General features: G+C 36.5%; 1 protein-coding gene across 35 annotated transcripts in view; it reads right to left on the bottom strand.

The window, feature by feature from the left end:
* Nucleotides 1-23061, bottom strand: part of KIDINS220 (kinase D interacting substrate 220) — a 117847-nt gene that overhangs the window by 82782 nt on the left and 12004 nt on the right. For 20 of the 35 annotated variants that reach the window (XR_011526769.1, XM_070574527.1, XM_070574530.1 and 17 more), the window contains exons 3-9: nt 16916-17014; nt 15707-15805; nt 12231-12329; nt 10974-11075; nt 5024-5122; nt 3100-3297; nt 748-846 (exon numbers count right to left, since the gene is read on the bottom strand). Coding sequence is in view for 34 of the 35 variants with exons in the window: in XM_070574527.1 (XP_070430628.1) it covers nt 748-846; nt 3100-3297; nt 5024-5122; nt 10974-11075; nt 12231-12329; nt 15707-15805; nt 16916-17014 (795 nt within the window). In the remaining variant the exon portion in view is untranslated. Of the gene's footprint in view, nt 1-747; nt 847-3099; nt 3298-5023; nt 5123-10973; nt 11076-12230; nt 12330-15617; nt 15806-16915; nt 17015-23061 lie in introns of all 35 variants that reach the window. The other 15 variants (XM_070574517.1, XM_070574534.1, XM_070574535.1 and 12 more) reach the window with 3 other exon arrangements.

Here is a 23061-nt window from a genome sequence, read left to right as displayed (position 1 = left end):
CTTTTCGGTTTTTCTTGTTTTTTTAAATCTTGGTGAGGAAGATTGGCTCTGAGCTAACATCTGTTGCCAGTCTTCCTCTTTTTGCCTGAGGAAGACTGTCCCTGAGCTAACATCTGTGCCAATCTTCCTCTGTTTTGTATGTGGGATACCGCCAGACAGGATGGCTTGATGAGAAGTGTGTAGGTCCACCCCTGGGACCCGAACCCATGAACCCCAGGCTGCTGAAGCAGAGCACGCAAACTTAACCACTACGCCACCAGGCTGGCCCCTACTTTCCCATTTTCTTGAATTTTCTCATCCTATTATTCCACTATCCTTGCTGGAAATACCCAGCCTTCTTTTCCTCTACCTTTCTAAATCCGACTCATCTTTCATGCTTCACTCAAATTCTGTTTTCCTTCAAAAGCCTTCCTTCACACCCTCTTTCCCACCACTTGAAGCTTTCACTTAGGCAATCACTAACAGGCCATCTTGCAACCAAAGTGGCACCACTTTTTATGTTTATGTAAAAACATAAAAATAAACATAAACAGAACTTACAAACTAAAACCTTCCTAACTAAAATGAATGCTTCTTACAGGCAAGGGTCCCATGTTAAGCCCCCTCATAGCATGTGGCATAGTATTTATTAGTTTGATTCAAAGATGGATTTGGATCCATAGGAAACTGGAAGAATGACATTATGATCGGTCAATACATACAATCAATTATACTCAGAGATAACAGCAGTGCTGTCATCACACATACCTGTCCTCTAATGTCTATATCAGCATATTTTTGAAGAAGTGCCCGAACAATTTCCACATGACCACCTCTGACAGCACCAATCAACACCGTATCCCCACTCTAAAAAGAAAAAAAAAGAGTGAATTGATGATAACAAATAAACAGTTTTGAAGTTAAGGTTAATCATGTATTAAGATAATAGATTTTTTCTGAAAATTTCTTGAAAAAAGAGTATCTCTAAATAAGAGAAAAATTTTAGTTAACTAATAGTAATAAGGTCTTAAAGTAAGGGACAGAAGACTTTACACCTCATGAGGACTCTGAAATTCCATGACAAAAGTTCAGAAACAAGTCACCTAGAACAATAAGCCATTCTCTTTGAAGGTAACTTGCCATTAAAAATGTAAATTAAATAAAATGACACCATGGCTGTCAACGAACATGGACATTTGGAAATTATATAATACAAATCCCTTGGACTAATGCTATCCGATGAAAGTCATGGATTCTAAAAAAGGGAGTTGTAAAACTACAGTCATCAGTGGGTTTCTAACCACCTTTAATTAAGGGAGAAGGATAATTCCCAGATCAGCATCCACATTCTCGTCAATTTGGCATTACAGGCCCACAGTGCATAAGACTGACTCATTCTCCAGTACAAGGCTTAGATGAAGTTCATTACCTCATAAGGACATCTCTTTGCTTTGAAATTATATTCACCAAACAATAATCATTATTAATTATATCTTTCCACTACTTCGAATACGGGAAATGGCTATTTTGGCTATGGGCAAATTTTTTTTTTTTTTTTTTACTGCTAAATTACAAATCAGTTGTAGGAATTTGGGTTGGGTAAGTCCATAAGGTGTGGTTCCTCTCAGTCCTGAGTGGGCCCCAATGGGCTATAAACCAAGATGCTGGTCCTTGAGGATTATTAAGTTTAGCACCATGGCATAGTATCTTTACTACTACATTAAAAGCAGAAATAAACTCAAGGCAGATAAATTTTAGTTGAGAATGTTAGCATTAATATGGGTCCAGACTAGCAAATTAATAACAGGTTATAAATATTTCATTGCTTACTATGTGCCATGCACTGTTCTAGACACTGGGAAACAACATAGACAAGGTCCCAGGTCTGGGAGAATTTAGTCTGGAGGAGACAAACAGACAACATACAATAAACACAAACGAAAAATCAGACAAATGCTATGCAAACAAACTAAAATATAGTGCTGTGATAGAGTGACTGGGTAGCTGCTTTGGATTGGGCAACTTGAAGACTTTTCTGAGGAGGTAATGTTTAAGCTGAGACTGGAATGACAGAGGAGCCAGCCACACGAAGATCATGAAGATCAGCATTCCAGACAGAGCACTGCTGGTACAAAGGCCCGAAGACAGCAATAATATCAGTGTGTTGAAAAGGAAAGAAAATTAATATGGCTGCAACCTATTGAAACAAGAGTAAGAGTAGTACAAAATGAGAACAAAGAGTTAGGCAAGGACAATATCATTGGTATTTCCAAACTAAAGAAGTTCACCATTCATCCTCTGTATAAGAGGAAACTTAGACGACTTTAAAGAAAGGTGTACACATGAGAGTTATTGCTTTAAAGGTCACTCTGAGAACAGAGTGGAGAACAAATCAAAGCTAATAAGAGAACTCAGTTGATATGCTAATGCTATAAGAATGGGAGACATTGGCTTGGAGAAGGGAGGTGGTAATGGAAATGAAAGGAAGTGGACAGATAAAGAATATATTTTGGAGGTACAGTCAAGGAATCTGCTGGAGAACTGGATGTGGTAAGTGAGGAAGAGAAATCAAGGCTAAAGCATAGGATTTGGGGTCTTAACAACAGGGTGGATGGTTGTGCCATGTACTGAGATGGAGAAGACTGAGGGAAAAGCAGGTTTGGGATGAAACAAACAAGACATCTGGTTTACCGTAAATTTAAGAAGCCCATGAGACATTCAAGTGTATAGAGTTCAAAGAGAGTTGGATATACAAGTGTAGAGTCCTGAGAAGAGATTAGAGCAAGAGAGATAATTTTGAAAATTGTAAGTGTAAGGGTGGTACCTGAAGCCTTGGGACAATGAATAAAACTAGCCAGGAACAACACCTACAGTGACAAACATCAGGACAGTTACAGACTAATGGTACATGTGACATTCTCAATTACAATATTATTTGACAAAAATTAAAAAGAACACACTTCACAAAGATTGAATAGTTTTTTAACTTATTAGTTCTAAAGGTAGAAATAAAACGTCTTAAAACAAATATATGTCATTCATGAAGAACCTTGAAAGGTGGTGAGAAGTTAAGGTAATCTTCCATCAATGTCACCTCTAGAAAACAAACAGGTAACCTACCCTATCAGGTATGTTCACATATGTTCCAGCATCAAGTAGATCCTGTACAATCTCTGTATGTCCCTCCTTCGATGCAATCATCAAAGCTGTATTTCCATCCTTATCTGTTAAATTTACATTTGGATTCCTCTTCAAAATTTCTTTTACTGACTGTGTGTAGCCTCCTTTTACTGCCACAATAAGTGCAGTCATTGAATTCTAAAAAACAAAACCAAGCCCAGGAAATTAGTACATTCTAGAAAACACATGACTTATGCCATAATCATAAAACTGATGTTTTCAAAAGGTGGCCTATTATTAACAGTTATTTCTGATAATAAAATGCCAATATAAATCATCAGACACATACCAGGAGGTATATTTTCCATTTTTGAAGAGAAACATTAATTCTCTTGAGTCAACAGGACTCTTATGATATTCAATTCTTTAAATAATAATTTGAAATTGGACTCATTTATAATGAACAAACTCTAACACTAATGTAATGAAGTACAAAATAGTTGACAGGATGATTCAAAATTAAACATAGTCTAAATTAAATAATCCAAAGTAAGCTCAATCAGACTTCAAACAAAGAATTGTTTACAATAAAATATATAGGAAAAACTGAAGGAAAACAGTGAAATAATATAGGATATTTCATTAAAAGTAGAATATATTCTTGTCTTTCACAGTTACGTAGAATCCACATTTTTAAAAACTGTCTTATTTTTAGTGGTTCTTTTAAAAACTGCATATCTAATTTATAATAATAAATCACCTAATAGAAGAATCTGACAAAAGAAGTATTAAAATTGCTCCTTAAGATTTTGATCTATTTTGAGATGTCATATGATTTCCTCATAGAAATATGTTGGTTATTAGACCAGTTTCCAAAACAAAGCCCTAATTCTCTCACATATTAAAATAACATAGCCTTTTCAAATTCTTTAGCAGTCAATAATCATAAAAGCAAGCAACTCATCCACTTGATAAACTGTCCAGAAAAGAGGCAAAGGTATGAAAAAGTGAAAGACAGGACTTCCACGGCTCTCTAAGAGTCATGCTCTGGATCCACACAGCACTAAAATATTGTATACTCCTGGAAGATTAGCAATTAATAGCTTCTGCCAATATGGAAAACAGGAGAAACTGGTTGATATTAACGTGAGTAAGTCAAGGATGATTTAGAGTTCACTTTTGTTACATTGCAGCCAGAGATTTAGTAGTCTCTCTTCTCAGATTTCTTTATGATCCATCTCACATAATACTTAATTATGTAAATAGCAGTATGTATTAATTGTTTCTTGTGCATAAATGTCATTTCCTTTAACCGTATTTTTATAAGCTCAAGGGAAAAGCAATTTGTTAGGTTTCTCCAGTATTTGGAGACACGTTTGGCACAGGGCTGGCTATACGGCAGGCGCTCAACAAGGAATTACTCAGTGCTAGTCAGTAGGATGTACTGAACCAATTTTTAAGCTTTCTAGGATTCAACCACTGATTTCTGATATTTTTTAATACATCTATTGGAGAAGGAAAATAAGTCATTGTTAAAAATAGCCAAAAAGTGACAATACTATTTTAAATTTTTAAAGAAAAGGTATTTTAACAGAGCATAACTCTTTTCCACAACAGTATTTTAAACTATTTGATTTGAAGAGTATTTCAATTTATTCTAAGATTACTGAAAGATATTCTTGATAGTTTTAGCCTCCCAAAATTTATGTGCATTAGCAATATATCTTAAAAGCATATATTTGTAGTATACAATATCTATAAGGTAATACATTTCTCAGGATAATAGAAAACGCTTGTTTTTTCTAAGTATCATTTAAGAACTGTAGGGAAATTTTTCTAGGCATATACTTAAAGAAAATATTCTGTCTCTTAAAACTAAAAACATCTCTCTGTTACCAGGGATTAAAATAGAAAAGCTACTTACAGCTCCTTCTTGATCAACATCAGCTCCCATGGCCAACAAATGTTTTACACATTCCAAATGACCCTTCCGTGCAGCCCAAACCAAAGGGGTGGTTCCATACTATTAAAACAAAAAATAAATTTAAAATTATTATCAAAGGTGTACAAAAGAAACTAGCTCTCAACACAAATTTTGATAAAAATCATACTTTGAAGAACTGCCTTCCTAAACTACCGTTTTCACTAATCATAATTTTAATCCTAGATCAATCATATTCTCTCCATTTTATTTCTCCAAATAGATGATTAACCACCCTATAAGATGTCTTTTAACCCGGGCTGGCCCCGTGGCCAAGTGGTTAAGTTCACACACTCCACTTCGGCAGCCCAGGGTTTTGCCGGTTTGGATCCTGGCGCACACATAGCACCGCTCATCAAACAATGCTGAGGCAGCATCCCACATAGCACAGCCAGGGCCTACAACTAGAATATACATCTGTGTACTGGGGGGCTTTGGGGAGAAGAAGAAGAAGAAAAAAAAGAAGACTGGCAACAGACGTTAGCTCAGGTACCAATCTTTAAAAAATAAGAGTCTTTTGGGGCCAGCCCAGTGGTGCAGTAGTTAAGTTCACACGCTCCGCTGCTCAGCAGCCTGGGGTTCACTGGTTCAGATCCCAGGTGTAGACATGGCACCGCTTGGCACACCATGCTGTGGTAGGCATCCCACAGATAAAGTAGAGGAAGACGGGCAGGATGTTAGCTCAGGGCCAGGCTTCCTCAGCAAAAAGAGGAGGACTGGCAGTAGTTAGCTCAGGGCTAATCTTCCTCAAAATACATAAATAAATAAATAAAATAAAAAATAAGTCTTTTGACCAACTTTAACTTTTATAATCAGTGACAATTCTTCTATCACAAAGTTGTATAGTCTCTAATTTTCAACAAGCTTTCATTGCTTCCCATATGTTGTGAAACACAATTTAAAGTCCAACAGTCTGACTATAGGCAAAAGCAGTAACAACCAAGTGCCAAACACAGTTCTAACTACTTTACATGGGTTAACTCAAGCGATCTTTACTAACAAGAATGAATAAATACAATTCACAATATCACATTTTTACTGCAAACAGTGCCCTGAGAAGTTAACTAGAGGCTCAAAGTCACAAAACTACTCAGAGGTGGAACAAGACCCAGGAACCCAAAAAGCCAGGTTTCAGCCTACGCTGCTAACCACCACCCAAAATCAGCCTTCATACTTGACAAAATAAACTCCAGCCTAGAAACTACACTCAAAAGCACCTTTTGCTGGAACATAATTCAAAAGGCATCAGAGAATATAAATCAAGCATAAAAGCAATGCTGTGTCTTTGGGGAGTCTGGCAATCAAGAGGCAAACGCATACCCAGAGTGACCTTTAACTACATGGGAGACTGCAGATTGAAATGAAATTTAATTAATGCCTGCTTTTTATAACAGCCCTTCCCAACAGAACTTTCTGTGTTGATGGAAATCCTCTATAATTCTGCATTGACCAATACAGTAGCCACTAGACACATACTGCTATGGAGCACTTGAAATGTGGCAAGTGTGACCAAGGAATTGAACCTTTAATTTTATTTAATTTTAACTGACTTAAGTCTAAATAAGCATATGTGCCTAGTGGCTACTGTACAAGACAGCATCACTCTGTAAATGAGGTCAAATGTCCCAGTGACCACACTGTTGCAAGTTGTAGCCCTGGGTGCTCTTCCTCAATGGATGGGACCTCATGACAGCCAGAATCCCAAGGCTGCCAATATAGCACACAGGAGCAGGAGTCTAAAAAAGAGGAGGGACACATAAGAGGAAGGCAGCTGTCAAGGTTACAGCCTCAAACATGAATTAGAGATGAATTAAGGCCAAGAGGAACTTCCCAATTTCACTCTTGCATCTATATTCTTCTCTTAGAATTAAATTCTTTTCTAGCCTCTTCATTTATGGATAACATTTCCCCGGCTAAAATGCCTTCCCTGACTCTACAAATTGAAAATCAGACATCCTCAAAAATAATACACATTCATCACTCATAAAGCCTTCTTTAAATATAGTAATTATAATTGAGCACTCATCCTTGGAACACGTATTATATTTCACTTTTACCCTTCTTATAGAACTGGACTGAACAAGATCATAGGCTATCAATTCTGCTCTTCTCCCGCCCCATCACGTTAGCCAGCTACTCCTCACCCCACAGTCAGCGGATAATCTCACTTTCATCATTACAAAGAACTCTTGACATCCAGCAGGACCTCTTCTCTCTACTTCAAAACATCTCTGTAGTCAGCACTCAGAATCACCTCAATAAGTCTCTCTCTCCTCTTTTTCTCAAGTCCTGGTCTCTATCTCTAATAAATCTAATCCCTTTATGTGTACCCTTGATCCTATTTTCCTCTGTTTCATCTAGAACCATACTCAATAATCTCCTCCTATGTCATCAGGCTTTTCTTCTTTATTCCTTCTCCCAACAAACTGGTTCAGGCCTCTCCTATCCTAAAAAAAACTTTTCCAATAAGCTATCCTCCCAAGATACTCATCACTGCCTTTTCTTTTAAACTTTCAAAATAATTTATAATGGTTACTTCCAATCCCTTTCCAAAACCCCCTCAAAAACTGGTTTCTGCTATAAACATTACAAAAAGCACAATCCCCAAGTCACCAATAGTTACCTAAACACTAGATCTGTAGATCTTTTTCTCAGTTCTTTCTTTTCTTCCTGAAAGCTCTGTAGTATTCTGAACTGTAGACTGTCCCTTCCACCTTGAACTTTCAATTCGTTAGTCATCTTTGCCATTTCACCAAATTCTGCTACCTAGGGAACACTGCCAATAATCAGCTCTGTGTTCATCTCGTCTCATTACTACCGACCCCACTTATCAAATCCACTCTCATGCAACCTCAAGAATCATCTCTATGCAGACAACCCCTCAACACCTCCAGTCAAAACCTCTATGTCCACTACCTAGCAGGACACCTTTAACTCCCAGTGCTCCCATCATTTAAAAGTCAACACAACTAAAACTGACTTCATTCACTAAAACTTAGTTCCCGTAGAAACTTTCCTATTTCTGTCAGCAATAAAATGATTCTCTTTATCTTCAATCCATCCTATAATGCACTATTAAGTAATGATTTTTCTAAAACACCACTTTGTGTCAATCTACTACTCAAAACCCCCACTGATTTTCAGTGAGGTATTCAAGGCCTACTTCTAGGGGGCTCCATCTACAGCCAGGGCTTCCTTCCTCACGGCTCCTGTCCACACCACCTCAGCTCTCCTCACATGAGCCTACTCAGTGCTATCTCAACGTGCCATGAGAATCACACTCTGAGGCCTCTGGCTCTCATGTCCCCCTGTGCCTTGTACAGTCTCCTCTCCTACTCTCCATTCACTTAAGTTCTACTTCTTTAAGGTCTAGATTAAGTCTCAGTTCTATCAAATCTTTAACCGACTGCTTAGCTATCGGTGAATTCTCTTCTCTAAACTCCTAAGTCACTTGACTCCTAGCCTTTGCATTTTAAATGTCCCACTTATCTCCGTGCTTCTCTAAACAGAGATAATTTCTTCTCTGTTTTTACATCTTCTGTGTTTAGCGCAGCTATAGGGCATGGCAGACAAAAGGTACTAAACATTTTCTCAAAATGTTAGAGTGACAGACTAGGTAGCATAGTAACTGATTCCAGAGGGCCTTGAATGCCAGGTTATATATTTTTCAATAGGCCACTAGGAGAAATTAAGGGTTTCTCCATCACATTAAAGTGTCAAATCAGAAACTTCAATAAATAGAACCACATCCACTTTAGACATACAATAAAACCTCACTAATCTGAATTAGAAGACAGTCAATCTGAATTAGCAAACAGTCACCAAAACAATATTTTTAAATACTTTTTTTTTTGAAGAAGAAGATTAGCCCTGAGCCAACATCTGCTGCCAATCCTCCTCTTCTTGCTGAGGAAGACTGGCCCTGAGCTCACATCCGTGCCCATCTTCCTCTACTTTATATGTGGGATGCCTGCCACAGCATAGCTTGCCAAGTAGTGCCACGTCCGTATCCAAGATCCAAACTGGCAAACCCTGGGCAGCCGAAGCAGAATGTGCAAACTTAACCACTGCACCACTGGGCCAGCCCTTAAATAGTATATTATAAGTGTTTGCAACAGTCTCCTTACAGTCCTCATTAAGCTATTATTTTATGTAAAATGAGGCATAACCTGCATAAAGGGCATAAAATACACAAAACTTAAGTGTACTACTTGATGATTTTTTTACATATGTATACACCCATATAACCATCATCCAGATCAAGATAAGAATGATTTCCAACCCTCCCATAAAGTTAAGCAACACTATTTTACTTAAATTTATGCTCAGAATATATTCCAATTATCAAAAAATGTCTAATAGTTATTTTCCTATATTTTGCTAAATTGTTATTAATTTGAAAAGAACATGCTTATGCACAATGTCTCAAGTTCTAAGACAGTTAATGGAAATAATGGAGGTACAAAAACGAAAAGAAAAAGGAGCATTCCTTACTTTCACGAAACTTACACTCTGGCGGTAAGAGAGAGAAGTAAAGCAATGGTTATAATTGGCTATGTGCACCCACGGAGGTATGCACAGAGAACACGGAGAGTACAGAGGACGGGCGTCTAAGCTGACTAAGTAAGTTAAGGAGGCTTAACAAAGGAGGTAATATCTCAACTGAATCTTGACAAATTACATCGGAGTCCATCAGGCAGAGGAGAAAACCACATTCTTAGCAGAGGGAACAGAATAAACAAAAACATAAACTCCACAGAAATTCATAAAAGTTCATAGAATGTCAGACAATCTTTTGTATCCAAAGCATAGTGTACATGGAGAGGAATGGCAAGAAGTGAGCCTGGGCTGATAGACTGAGTCAAACTAAAAAGTCTAGGCGGGGGCCAGCCCAGTGGCACAGCAGTTAAGTTCGCACATTCTGCTTCGGCTGCCCATGGTTCGCCAGTTTGGATCCCAGGTGCGGACCTATGCACAGCTTGTCAAGCCGGGGTGTGGCAGGCGTCCCACATATAAAGTACAGAAGATGGGCACGGATGTGAGCTCAGGGCCAGTCTTCCTCAGCAAAAAGAGGGGGATTGGCAGCAGATGTTAGCTCAAGGCTAATCTTCCTCAAAGAAAAAAAATGTCTGGGCTTTGTCCCAGAACTGCAGAAGCCATCAAAGCACTCCAAAAGCAAGGAAGAACAATATAATTAAATAAATGTTTATTAAATGCTTGACATAAATATTAAGGATTAAAAAATGAATAAAAGAAAATTCTTGGGAGCTTTCTGGAGTAGACAGCAATGAGCTGAGTGAAGGATGAAGAGAAGCTAAAGCTGACGGGGAGGCAAGGGCATTCCACACTATGAAAGAGCACACCCAAAGGCATGGAAGGGTTAAAAACAGATGAATTCTGGAACCTACATCATTCAATAGTCTAGCCTAAAAGGTAGTTTTGAGGTATAAACAGCAGGAGAAAGGGTAGAAAGGGAGGCAAGGCCTATCTTCATACAACAGACCAGGAATTGATCTCTTTAGGATTTTACGTATAAGAGAGATAACCAAACTTGAATTTTAGAAAGATCATTCTGGCAACAATACATAGAAAGCAGAAAGGACTAAAGGTAGAAGAAGAGTTACAACAGAAAACTTCAAACAATGAAGACAGGGAATAAGCTCTATTTTCCTGAGAATAATGAATGTGATATAAAAAACAACGGAAGGACACTTAGTACACAGTACCTATAAGGAAGCCATCTATGAGATGTACATCTACATAAAAGACATTAATACACATAAATGGAAGATACGTCAGAGCAGCCTCTTAAGATCATATGAAAATACTTGTAAATTAGACACACGAGTAGACATAAAATGAACTGGAACCTGCAAAGATCCTGCTGACCTACCTTATCAGAGCAGTTGACTTTAGCACCATTTTGCAGTAAAAGATGCACTATATCTGCATGGCCTCTCCCCGCTGCCCAAATGATTGGGTAAACACTGTACTGCTGGGAGACAGGTAGGTGGGTAGGTAGGTAGACAGGAACAAAGGAAGACAGGGAGGGAGGGCACAAGGTAGGGAGGGAAAGAAAAAAATCTTTTAGGTGGATATTTACAGCACACATGTGCTAAGAAAAGTACAGCCATGCGTCGCTTAGCAATGGGGATATGTTCTGAGAAAGGCGTCATCAGGCGATTTCTTCCTTGTGGGAACATCATACAGTGTACTTACTCAAACCCAGATGGTATAGCCTACTACACACCTATGCCATACAGTACTAATCTTTCAGGACTACAGTCATATATGTGGTTCATATATGTGGTCCGTTGTTGACTGAGACATTGTTATGCAGCGCATGACTGTAAAAACAAAGGGAGTAATACAAAGTAATATTTTTAAAAATCAAGTTACACACCATTCTCCACTTTAAAAACACTCACAGTACTCATAATACATAATCGGCAACCTTAAATAAATATATATTATTAACACATTTATTTTTATAGATTCAATACAAATAATGTGATTATCTAACCAACAGGCAAGACTAATAAGAGGAATGTGAAACTTTTCTTATATAATCCTTTCACTAACTTGAATAAACAGTTTCTTTTTTTTTTTCAGCTTTATTGAGGTATAACCAACAAATAAAATTGTAAGATATTTAAAGTGTACAATGTGACAATTTTACATACATCTACATTGTGAAAGAATTCCCCCAACAATAAAACCGTTCCTTAATCTGCAGTCCGAGATCAAGTCTGAGGCAAAGTAGTAACGCACGCACTACCATCTATAAGAATGTGTAGAAAAATGGTATGCATATTTGGCAAATGTCTCTTTTCTTTACAGAATTTTACACTAAGAATGCATACCCACAGAAAACAAGGCAAGATGACTTAGGGTTTCAAAATTTTCTTTTGAAATGCTATATAGCTATAATTAACACGCAAGCTCTAAGCATTGCCTTTTTGCTCATAAAAATTGAGAAATAGGTTGAGAAAAAAATTTGCATTGTTTTGAACTCACATTCTAAATTCTTATCTTTAATAAGATCTAGATCATTATTATTCACTATGAAGTCTAAAGTACAACCAGCCTAAAGTATTTCCTAAAAGAACTTACCACTTACATCACAAATGAATTTTTTGTTAACGCTTACCAGACCAGTAACACTTGGATTGGCACCATGAGAAAGAAGCAACTCGACCACTTCAGTACGGCCTTTATAACACGCCCACATAAGAGCTGTCCAACCTCCCTGAAAGAGAAAAAAGGAGGAAGGAGATAAAACTTTGCATTATCTCCAAGCAAAAAAAAAAGAAGCCATTAATGAAGTTCATTCTGTGAATACTCTTTATAAAACCACTGTTTTATGAAAGCACTACTACTAAGTCTTAAATTCCCAAGCTTCTCAGAGACAAACACGACAGTACATGAAATAAGTCAATTCTCTTAAGTCTGAAATGATCACTCCAAAGGTTTTACTACATCTTGGAAACTGCAATAGGGAAGATTCATGTTGGACTTTTCCAAATTTCCAGGATTTATTTTGGCTGTTCAAAAATTTTTCTTGAGAAAATTTTCTATGTCCCTAGTTATTCTCCTCCTTGTATGAGTCTAGACTTTTTCCAGAGAGGAATTTCAGCAATCATATTCACCTCTTGCATTTAAACACATCCTATAAATCCCAGATCATTACAGTACCTCTTGCTAAAAAAGAGGACACTGAGGCAATAATCTGTAGATCATGATTTCTTGGGGTAGGCGAAGCCATCAAGTATGAATTAACAGCATGATAACTTTCTATTTTCTAAGCTACAGGAGCAATTTTTTTCTTTGCTTTGAGCAATTTTCTCTTTAGCTATAATGCAATTCAATAAAAGAGACCAATGTAATCAAATTATACTAAGGAACAAATATTTTGTTTGCTTATTTAAAACTAGTTTTTGGACCAATTCACATTTGGTTCTGAGAATATAAATCACTTAATCCTTCTGATCCTGTTTCATCATCCCTAAAAAAGATATTAAAAAAAATACTTGCCCTAATCTGAAAAAGGCAAAACCACAGAAAGGGAAGACAGATGAGTGGTGGCCAGAGGTTGAGGAGGGAGGAGGTGTTGACTATGAAGGAGCAGCATGAGGGTACTGTTGAAGTGATGGAACTGCTCTGCATAGAACCGTGTAGTGGATATATGACATTATGCACTGGTCAAAAAGTAAAGAATTGTACACCACAAAGAGCGAATTTCATTGTATGCAAATTTTTCAGAAATCAACCAGAATATGGAGAGGAAAGATAGAATACAGACTGGAACAAACGAACCTAACTATATTGCAAATGAATCACAAAATTACTTAGAAGCTGACCTAGGTAACTTCGAAAAGCAAAATTTTAACTGAATATTGTAACGCTACAGACAAAAAGAACTACACACAAACACTCCACTTCGTAGATAAATCTGTTTCTCTTGGGGTATGGACTGGAAATGCTGAAACTACTTTATTTATATACTAGAATTGAACAAATAAATAGATTGTGCAGATCAGGAGAGCCAGATGTCTCAGCATCAGAGAAGAGGTACAAATTAAGGAAACAGAAAAGGTTACAATGGATTGGGTTGGCGGTATCAACCTAGTCTCTTTTTAAAATATACATCCACAAATTAGATACAGAATAGATGTATGTGTATGTAAGAGTTAGTATCCAGACACGTATTTCCTACATCTATCCAATGAGAAGGACTACAAGCAGTGACACCCCAGTAGCAATAAACACACCTACACCTAGATATTGGTTTCTAAATTCTATTTTCTAAAAAAGGATAAGGCATCTTGAAAGGGCCCTTAAAAATAAGTATAGAACTAGATTATAATCCAAAAAATAAAATAAATGTTTATGAGCCCATATATATCTATATCTAGATATAGACAGACAGAGAGAACTCTTCCTTACAGAAGAATTCCAATTAATAAACATAGAGGGAATGAGGGAAATAGAAAAATCACCACTATAAAACCACAGTAATAACTGCTGCATGCAAGATATACTGATGGATGCTAAAACAAATGAGTGAAAATTTAATCAAAAACAGGATATCTGTATAGTTTCAAAGTATCTTCCCAAAAATATTTAGTAATTACAAAGGGAAAAATAGTAATCTTACAGTGGTGAAATCTGACAGATACTACCTTAACCAAGAGATCCAGATGAACAGTGCGGTGACACATTCTGGTATCATGTACCTAGAGGTAGCGCACTAAGAAGGGCATATCACTTCTGCGGTATTCTTCCTAATAAAGCACAATCTCAATCTGATCATGAGAAACACCAGACACATCCAAACTGAGAGAGATTCTAAAAATAATAGACAAGTAGGCTTCAAAAGCGTCAAGGTCTTGAAAGACAAAGAAAGGCTGATGTGATTTGTTTAGGTCAAAATATGGAGTTGGGCAAGTCAAGTCTTACATATACCAATATTTTAATCTGTAAAATGCCTGCCCAGAATTGTTTTAAAATCATGCCCTCACTTTAATTTGTATAATGTCACCCTGTGCAAGAATCTATGAAATAAAACTTTACTCTTGAAAAAACTATGTCTAAATTTGCAAAATGAAAACATTGGAACCAATTGTCTATAGCAATAGCTAGAGTTTGGTGCCCGTAAAAGGTCCTCTCAAAAAAGAATCTTCACTAGATTTCCTGATATTATATACTGGAATTATTCCTGAGTCCCAGACGACCCCTGGCGGTTACTCTGCTCTCCTTTCACAAGTCCAAGGGACTCTGCCTTCCCTCACAAGCTCAGCCGCTAGCACCATCCACCCAATCCTTTGAAGTTAGGGTTCCTCAACACTAACTACTAAGGGAGACATAGTCCTCAGTTTCCCCAATTTTTGGTGTTTTAAAGCCAAACACAAAGACTCTTTAAATGTAAAAGGGTGTTGTGATAATTACTTTGGGGACACTTTTATAGCAATGTACTTCAATTTCTTTTCAGAAATAGGTAGGATACAAATGGTTCTGTATCTTCCTAAAAAAATAAGTACCACCCACTTCACTAAGTTTTGAGAATAAATCTAATATTAAAGAGGTGAAAACACTATGTAAATTACAATTACAATATAACATTAAGTACAAGACGGTGGAATGCTGCAATTTCTTAAAAACTCAGACCACCCAGACTTCATAAAGCGTCATCAGCAGAGTAATACGCTTTATACATCAAGGACATCAATTCCTTCCTTTCTCCCATTATGCTGAAAATTATCACTTCGAGCAACTGAAAATATTCTTTAAACTATACTATGTCCCTCTCAAAGTTCCTCTTAAAGGAAACAATTCTGTCAAGTTCTAAAAGCTTGATATATTAAAGGGTAATGAATTGTTTACAACAATATTTCAGAATTTTAAACTCTGAAATAAACTAAAAATGAAGACTAAGAATATTCTAAAAGAGGTACATTATATCACCTGATCTTAAAACAATCTTGAGGGTCATTTCAATGCCCAACCCCAAATCCTAAAAACATTATTATAATCTCACCTCACACACACAAATACAAGATTTCACATATCTATTACTGTCGATAACACTCCAGTGAGTTAATAGCACAGCATAAAGAATGCACAGACCATATCCCGGTGCTCCACGTTAGCCCCATATTTAAGCAGCTCTTCCACAACGTGCACGTGCCCCTCTTTTGATGCCGATATAAGTGCAGTCCAGTTATCCTTGAATACAAAGACACAAATGTGACCATTTCAAAACCAAACATAACATTCCAAAGTGAGGAAAAATAAATTCAAATTTACATACCAAATGATCATACCAAATTGACATGCTTTGACCCACTCTAAACTAACCGAAAATAACATTGAAGCATAAGCTCTGTTCAGAATTTATTTGTCTACTTTTATTACTACAATGGTGTAGAAACGGTTTCACAACTGCTTGTTCAGTCTTTTCACTGGACTTCTAATCACATACTGTGTTTTTTAAAAAGGAGAAAAGATGACTATCAAAAGCTCAAAGCTAATCCTTGTGGCTAGCAACCATTATTATAACTTTAAATTACAGAGCCTGTAATCAGATTTCAGAGCACATACACAGGCTAAAGTGATCTCACATGATGCTCATATGATGAGTTTAGAAACTATGTGACAAAGAAAGAATATTCTTTATTTTTTAAGTAAAGATTACAAGTATCCTATCCTAACTTTTATGCATGAGTATAATTTAACTCAAATGATCATTCAATTAAAATCGTCAATTTAAAATCATTAATTTGAATCATCAATTTTAAAAAAGAAAGCAGATTTAGCTGTGTGACCCTAAAAAACAATTCCTAGGAAACAGAGAAAGTAGAGGAAACGTAAGCCTCCTAGAACAGTGATTTATCCCTCAGAAGTGGAATCAGAAGGGACCATATCTTTCTGACAATTATCATAGGTAACCGTATTTATAATAGTAAGATACTATTATGAGTATCTTATATGAACATCTTATTATGAGTATTATGAGTATTTTAAGTTACTTAAAAATATGACTCACACATGGATAATTTCTAGGCAGGCACTTAATTTTATGTGTATGTGCTCCCTATTCAGACAGTGTCGTCTATATACAGAAAACACAAAGAGCTGAGATCTTTCATTCAAAGTAAAAATTTCCCTTCTGTATTACACCTTTAAAAAAACTTAGCATATCATTAGGCAAAGCTGAGATAGATGTGAAAGCACAATTTGTAATCTATTACTTTTGAGTCACCTCTTAAAAACAAAGAAACAGCAAAGTTAAGGAAAAGAAAAAGAAGACAATAAGTAAATTATTTCAATATATACCAAATCTTCCAGATTGCAATTAGCTCCATTCTTAATTAACTCTTTCACTATTTCCAGATTGCCTTGTTCAGCAGCTATCATCAATGGAGTCTGGCCACACTAGAGAACATAAAAGAAACAGAGAAAAGTCAAGATGCTGTTCTTTAACTGAAACACCAGTTAAATATACCACACTTACATTTTCATGATGGTACGTTAAACACTGTTTAAAATATTTCTTTAATTTAGAAACACCTTTGAAATCTTTAGTTTTCAGTTTACTAATAACATAAAAGTCAAAGAGAAAATGAAACATTGTTTTTTACCACAGCATTAGTAATCTGCTTTTGGCACTGCTATTTCATTCAAAACAAACAAACATGAATAATACTAGGCTCTGAAAAGTAATTACCACAATGTATATAAAAATCTTAGGATATCTATGGTAACTAAATTCTCTAACAATACTGTTAGAATATGATATAGAACATGGGTTGTTTGGTTTTTTTTGCTGGGAAAGAGTCGCCCTGAGCTACCATCTATTGCCCATCTTCCTCTTTTCCCCCCAAAGCCCCAGTGCACAGTCGTATATTCCAGTTCTAAGTCCTTCCCGTTCTTCTACGTGCGCCGTCGCAACAGCATGGCAAGTGACAGACGAGTGGTGTGGTTCCTCAACCAGGAACCAAACCCAGGCCGCCAAAGCGGTGAGAGCACGAAACTTGAACCACCAGGCCATCAGGGCTGGTTCTAGAATATGGTTTTAATCTATCTAGAAGCTGTTTTATCAGGACTAGAGGGAGAAAAGTAAAACAACAAATAAAAACAATACAGGTGCTGTATATAATACATATATACAGTTTCTTTAAGCTGTCCCTTATAACCTTAATTCATCAAAATAAAAGCCTCTTGTAGTTACATCAGAGTTTCCCAGCCTGTGTGACCAGAATGAGTCACAGCAGTAAGAAACAGTGCTCCCCCCACCTTGGGACAGCAGGGCAGGGCCCAGGCAGCTGAATCCTGGAGTGGATCCCCTCTAGCAGCAAGCCTCAACTATTGCAAGCACAATACACGCATTTTCATTTTCTGCCAGTGCCACGATATGAAACACATTAGAAGTAGTGGGTTAAGAGTGACAGTACTAAAGGTGCTAAAACATGCTAAGGTATGAAAAAAGAAAAGGTATGAAAAAGGTAAGAAAAAAGCTATACCAAAATTTAAGTTCAATTAGACAAATAATTATTTAAGCACCCACTTACTGTGTGTATGTCAGTGTGCAGGAAAATATCAGTGATTTTTTTAAATGCTAATTTGACATCATTCCTCTGCTTAAAACCCTCAATGGTTTCCCAATGCTTTTCTGGATAAGAACCAAAATCCCTACCACGGCCTACACAAGCCCTGAATGATGGAGACCACAGCAGGCCTACCTTGAAACCTATTCTCTGCCATTCCCTTCCCACCAACATACCCTCAAGCTCTTTCCCACTCTGGACCCTCAGACAGTCTTCCCTGCCCCACCCAATTCACTACCGCCCACCCTTCTGCTCTTGGGTCAAACATCAACCCCTCAGGGTAGCCGTGCTAACCTCCTCTACTCTTCCTTTACTATAAGACTCCTTGTTCTAAATGCACTTTTATTTCTGTGATTATTGTGTTTTCCCTAAAGGCTCCAAACTTCATGAGGGTGGAAAGCATGTCTGTTTTGTTTCTTCAATACTGTATCCCAGAGTGAGAGAGAGTGACTACCACACAGCTACTCAAATACTCGTTGAGTAAATAAGTGAGCAAAGTCTCAAAGAACTTAAAAATCTATTAGTGGCAACATACAAACAAGCAAATAGTTATAATAATCGGCAAAATATGATGGCTGCTATTATAAGAATAAAAGAAGTTAAGTGTTAAATACAAATACCAGTTTAAACAAAGTAAAAAGTAAATTGCATTAAATACAGACATTCTTAGATAACAACGGATACTAAATTATATGTGGGAGTCAAATGTCATTCAACCAGGGTCATTAGGGAATGAGGTATTATGCATAAATAGATTTTCCAGGTGAAAAAGTTTACCCTTTAAACATTAAACTTGATTATAACTTTTATGATAACCATTACTCTAAAAGGCAATGCACACATCGTTACTTATTAAACAGATTATCTTAAAGATTATATTTATGATTCTGAGTCATAACTACAGACATCAATTATTACACTAGGCTTGCCTCCATCGGTTCTGATGACTTTGACATACCTTCTACAACATCCTTCTCCCTTCTAATCAACTGGGATAAAAAGTGAGATATCAAAGTCATTGGTATAATATATAAATTACAGCCAATTAATTCTGAATCCACGGTCCTAAGGATACATGAGCTTTACATCAGAGTTTTCAAAATAGTAATTCCAAAAACTTAGCAGTTTTCTGTTTAATTCTCGGGTCACAGCCACATTTCAGATAGTTCACAGAGATAGGTGCTTCTACAGTATGAGGGAAAACATAATGTAGATGTGTATAAATACCTATAACACAAATAAGAAAGATGATATAAGCTTGATTAACTAGAAACAAGCCAAATGAAAGACTTGAATAGTCATAACCTTCTCTTGCAGAAACTATAAGTTGTCTACTCAGTGTCCAGAGCGACAGGATTTTGTTGGGAGTAGCAGTGTGCTCAGCTGAAAAAAACCCCACACTGTTCAGCCTCACTTGCAACTGGAAATAATCCCGACACTGTTCTGGCTGGGTCTCCCAGGAAAGCTCGGTAATGTGACTATCTCAGCTGGCCTGTCCCCTTTTCCTTCTTCGTGCCCAATGTGTAGACACAACGCTGAAGCTGTATCAAGATGGCTGGTGTGCAGTAAGCAGCACACAATGAGGACTGGCCAGAGGGCAGAAGGAGCCTAGGAAGATATCCTGAAACCATCATACCAGCCTTGGAATGGCTCCTTCAGGTTGTCATTATGTGAGAAAAACAAGACCTTCATTAGATCAAGCCACTGTTCTGGGAGCTGTTACATGCAGTCCAAAGCAATTCTTAACTGATACATCTTTTGTAGCTACACTATCCAAAAAGGTAAATGATTTGCAGGAAAGGCTGAAATGAAGTTTTCTTAGATTCCCAAAGATAGAAGATTAGTTACCTTATAAATTGGGCCTTATCAAAATATATCTTATTTATTCTACTAGCTCTTGCTTAACCAATCTAGTAACTACAGTTGTGGGGATACAGAATAACTTAGGAACAGTCATGACAACTTTATTCTTCCACCTCAAAATTAATCACTAAAGGCCCCTTCCCTACCTAACCCCCCATCCCAGCAAATCCCAAGCCCATTTCTTTCCAAAAAACACATGATCATATAACTCATATGAGCCCTGCTCTACTTATAATGACCTCAACCCAAAACAGAACACTGTGCAACAAGTGAAGCTCCCCACAACAGGTACCATACTTTATCTCAGCTTCCCAGGAGGCTACAGTGCAAAAACGCCTCCTATTCAGCATCTTTTTGCTCTTCCCAATTCCTACATGGTCCCACTTTTATTTATTTCGGCAATTTAGACCTAAATACGCACTGCCCTGTAAGGCAGTCGCCTTTGGAGGATATATACTTCTTCCAATAATTGTAGTGAAACTAAAACAGTTTGAAATTCTCCTTTGCAATTGCCTTCAAAGTCTGGTGGTAAACACATAACAAAATCCATCTTTTGAATTAGAGCTCACTTCATTTTCTTAGACAGGAGATAATGTCCAACCTCGACACTATACCCTTGTACCAAGAAGAGCTGAAAGTGATTTTTTGCTCTACTCAAAAATAAATTAAAATAAAATCCCTTCACTACTGTGCAAAGGGCAAAGATTTGACATCATTGAGAATATCCACAGGCCAAGAGATTTATCTAGTTTATAAATAGAGCAGAAAGAAAAGAAGGAAGGAAATTAGCATTTACTGATTGCAGCTGATTACATGCTAAGCACAGCATCAGGCAATTTTCCCCGCATCATTTTATTTTACCGATGTAATATTTAAGACACCTTTTCAAAACTGATAACCAAAACATATGAACACGACGTAATTAAATATTCTACTTTTAAGGGCAAGAAAGAAGGGAAGAAAGTCCAAGCAACTCTTTAGAATACTATAAAAATTAAGCTCTACCAGTTATAAAAGCAAAATGCTAATAAAAAGGCCTTGAGAAAGCTACTTTCTCCCCAACCTTCACAATGAGCCATAAGTGAACAATTGCAGGTTGTTTCAAATTATTACTTTAAAACTCCAATTTAAACGGATACGATATTTAACTATTAGATATAAATATCATTAATACCTATTAAATGCTACCTAATGCATGATGCCAAGTTAAGCTCTATACCAAATATGCTTCATTCTTTATGGGAATAAGATTAATATAATTTTATGCTTACTGATATGCTATTTTTCTCCTTCCAAGTAAAGATATTTTCTCAGTATTCCCAAAGAAAATAACTATGAAGTAAAACAATCTTTTTAAACTAGCATCATTTTATTATTCCAAATATGCTAATATATGCTAACAAAATCACTACATATTTCTGTACACAACTGTTATAACAATGAACAATCTCCAATTTTATCTCTTATCTACTTATAACAATTCTTGACTATTCATAATCATAGAAGAGTCTAATAACGTTAACTAATCAAAATATAATTTGTTCAATATAGAAACACTGAAAATATAGGCATTAGCATTAGATGAACTTATTCTGCAGACTCAAGGCAGTAGAGCATAAACAGATTATAGTTTGAAGTTAAATAAAGCAGGGTTCAAATTTGGGTTTACCAGATAAACCTTGGAAAAGAAACTGAGATTAAGTCATCCATCTGTAAACTGAGATAAATAACAGCATTATTCTTTAAAGAATTGCTACTCAAATTAAATGAGCTAAGATATAAAGAATAATTGCCATAATACTTGCATAAATATTCGATAAAAATATTAGCTATTGTATTGTTATTGCAATAATAAAATTTTTATATCAAGATTTCCTTAATGACAGTTAACACAATGAAATTAGGTACCCTATGTCAAAAATAATAATAATAATAATAAAGTAATACTCCTTGATTCAGCAGTTTAAAAACATTTCTAATATTTGCATACCCATATTTAGAGAAGCACTATTCACAATAGGCAAGAGGAGGAAACAACCCACAAGTCCATCAGTGTATAAATGGATAAACAAAATGTGATAGGTACATACAACAGAGTATTATTCAGCTTTAAAAAGGAAGGTAATCTTGTCACATGCTACAACATGGATGAACTTAAGGACATTATGCTAAGTGAAATCAGCCACTAACAAAAAGACAAATACTGGGACAGGCCTGGTGGCATAGTGGTTAAGTTTGTGCACTCCACTTCAGTGGCCCAGGGTTTGGATGCTGGGTGTGGACCTACACACCACCCATTAGGCCATGCTGTGACAGCATCCCACATACAAAATAGAGGAAGATTGGCAAGATGTTAGCTCAGGGACAATCTTCCTCAGGCAAAAAGAGGAAGATTGGCAACAGATGTTAGCTCAGAGCCAATCTTCCTCACGAAAAAAAAGACAAATACTGTATGATTCCACTTATATGAAGTACCTAGAGTAGTCAAATTCATAGAAACAGAAAGTACGATGGTGGTCACCAGGGGCTGGGGGAAGGGGAAATGGAAAGTTGTTGTTTAAAGGGTATGGAGCTTCACATCTGAAAATGTTCTGGAGATATTTCACAACAACACGAATTACTTAACACTACTGAACGCCACTGAACTGTATACAACTAAAAATAGTTAAGATGGTAAATTTTATGTGTTTTTTCCCACAATAAAAAAATCATAAATAAAATTCTTTACATGTCTACACACACAGATACATATATGTACACACATATACACACACATCCATATGTATAAAACTAAATCATTCCTCATTCATCTTATCCACTGGCAAAAAATTACACTATATTGAAAATATATACTTTTAAGAAGCAGGAATATTTTTCTTAAGTTTTATAAAATAAATATACACTTTGCCACTTAAAAAACTCATATAAAAAGTTTATTAGTCCCTAAAATGTTGCAGCCTGGCTGCTGCTGATGAAATAAGATCAACATTTTATTTACCTGTATTGTTGAAC

The sequence above is a fragment of the Equus przewalskii genome, chromosome 14 (assembly GCF_037783145.1).
Source record: "Equus przewalskii isolate Varuska chromosome 14, EquPr2, whole genome shotgun sequence".
NCBI lineage: Eukaryota > Metazoa > Chordata > Mammalia > Perissodactyla > Equidae > Equus > Equus przewalskii.
This window is presented reverse-complemented; position numbering and strand designations above follow the sequence as displayed.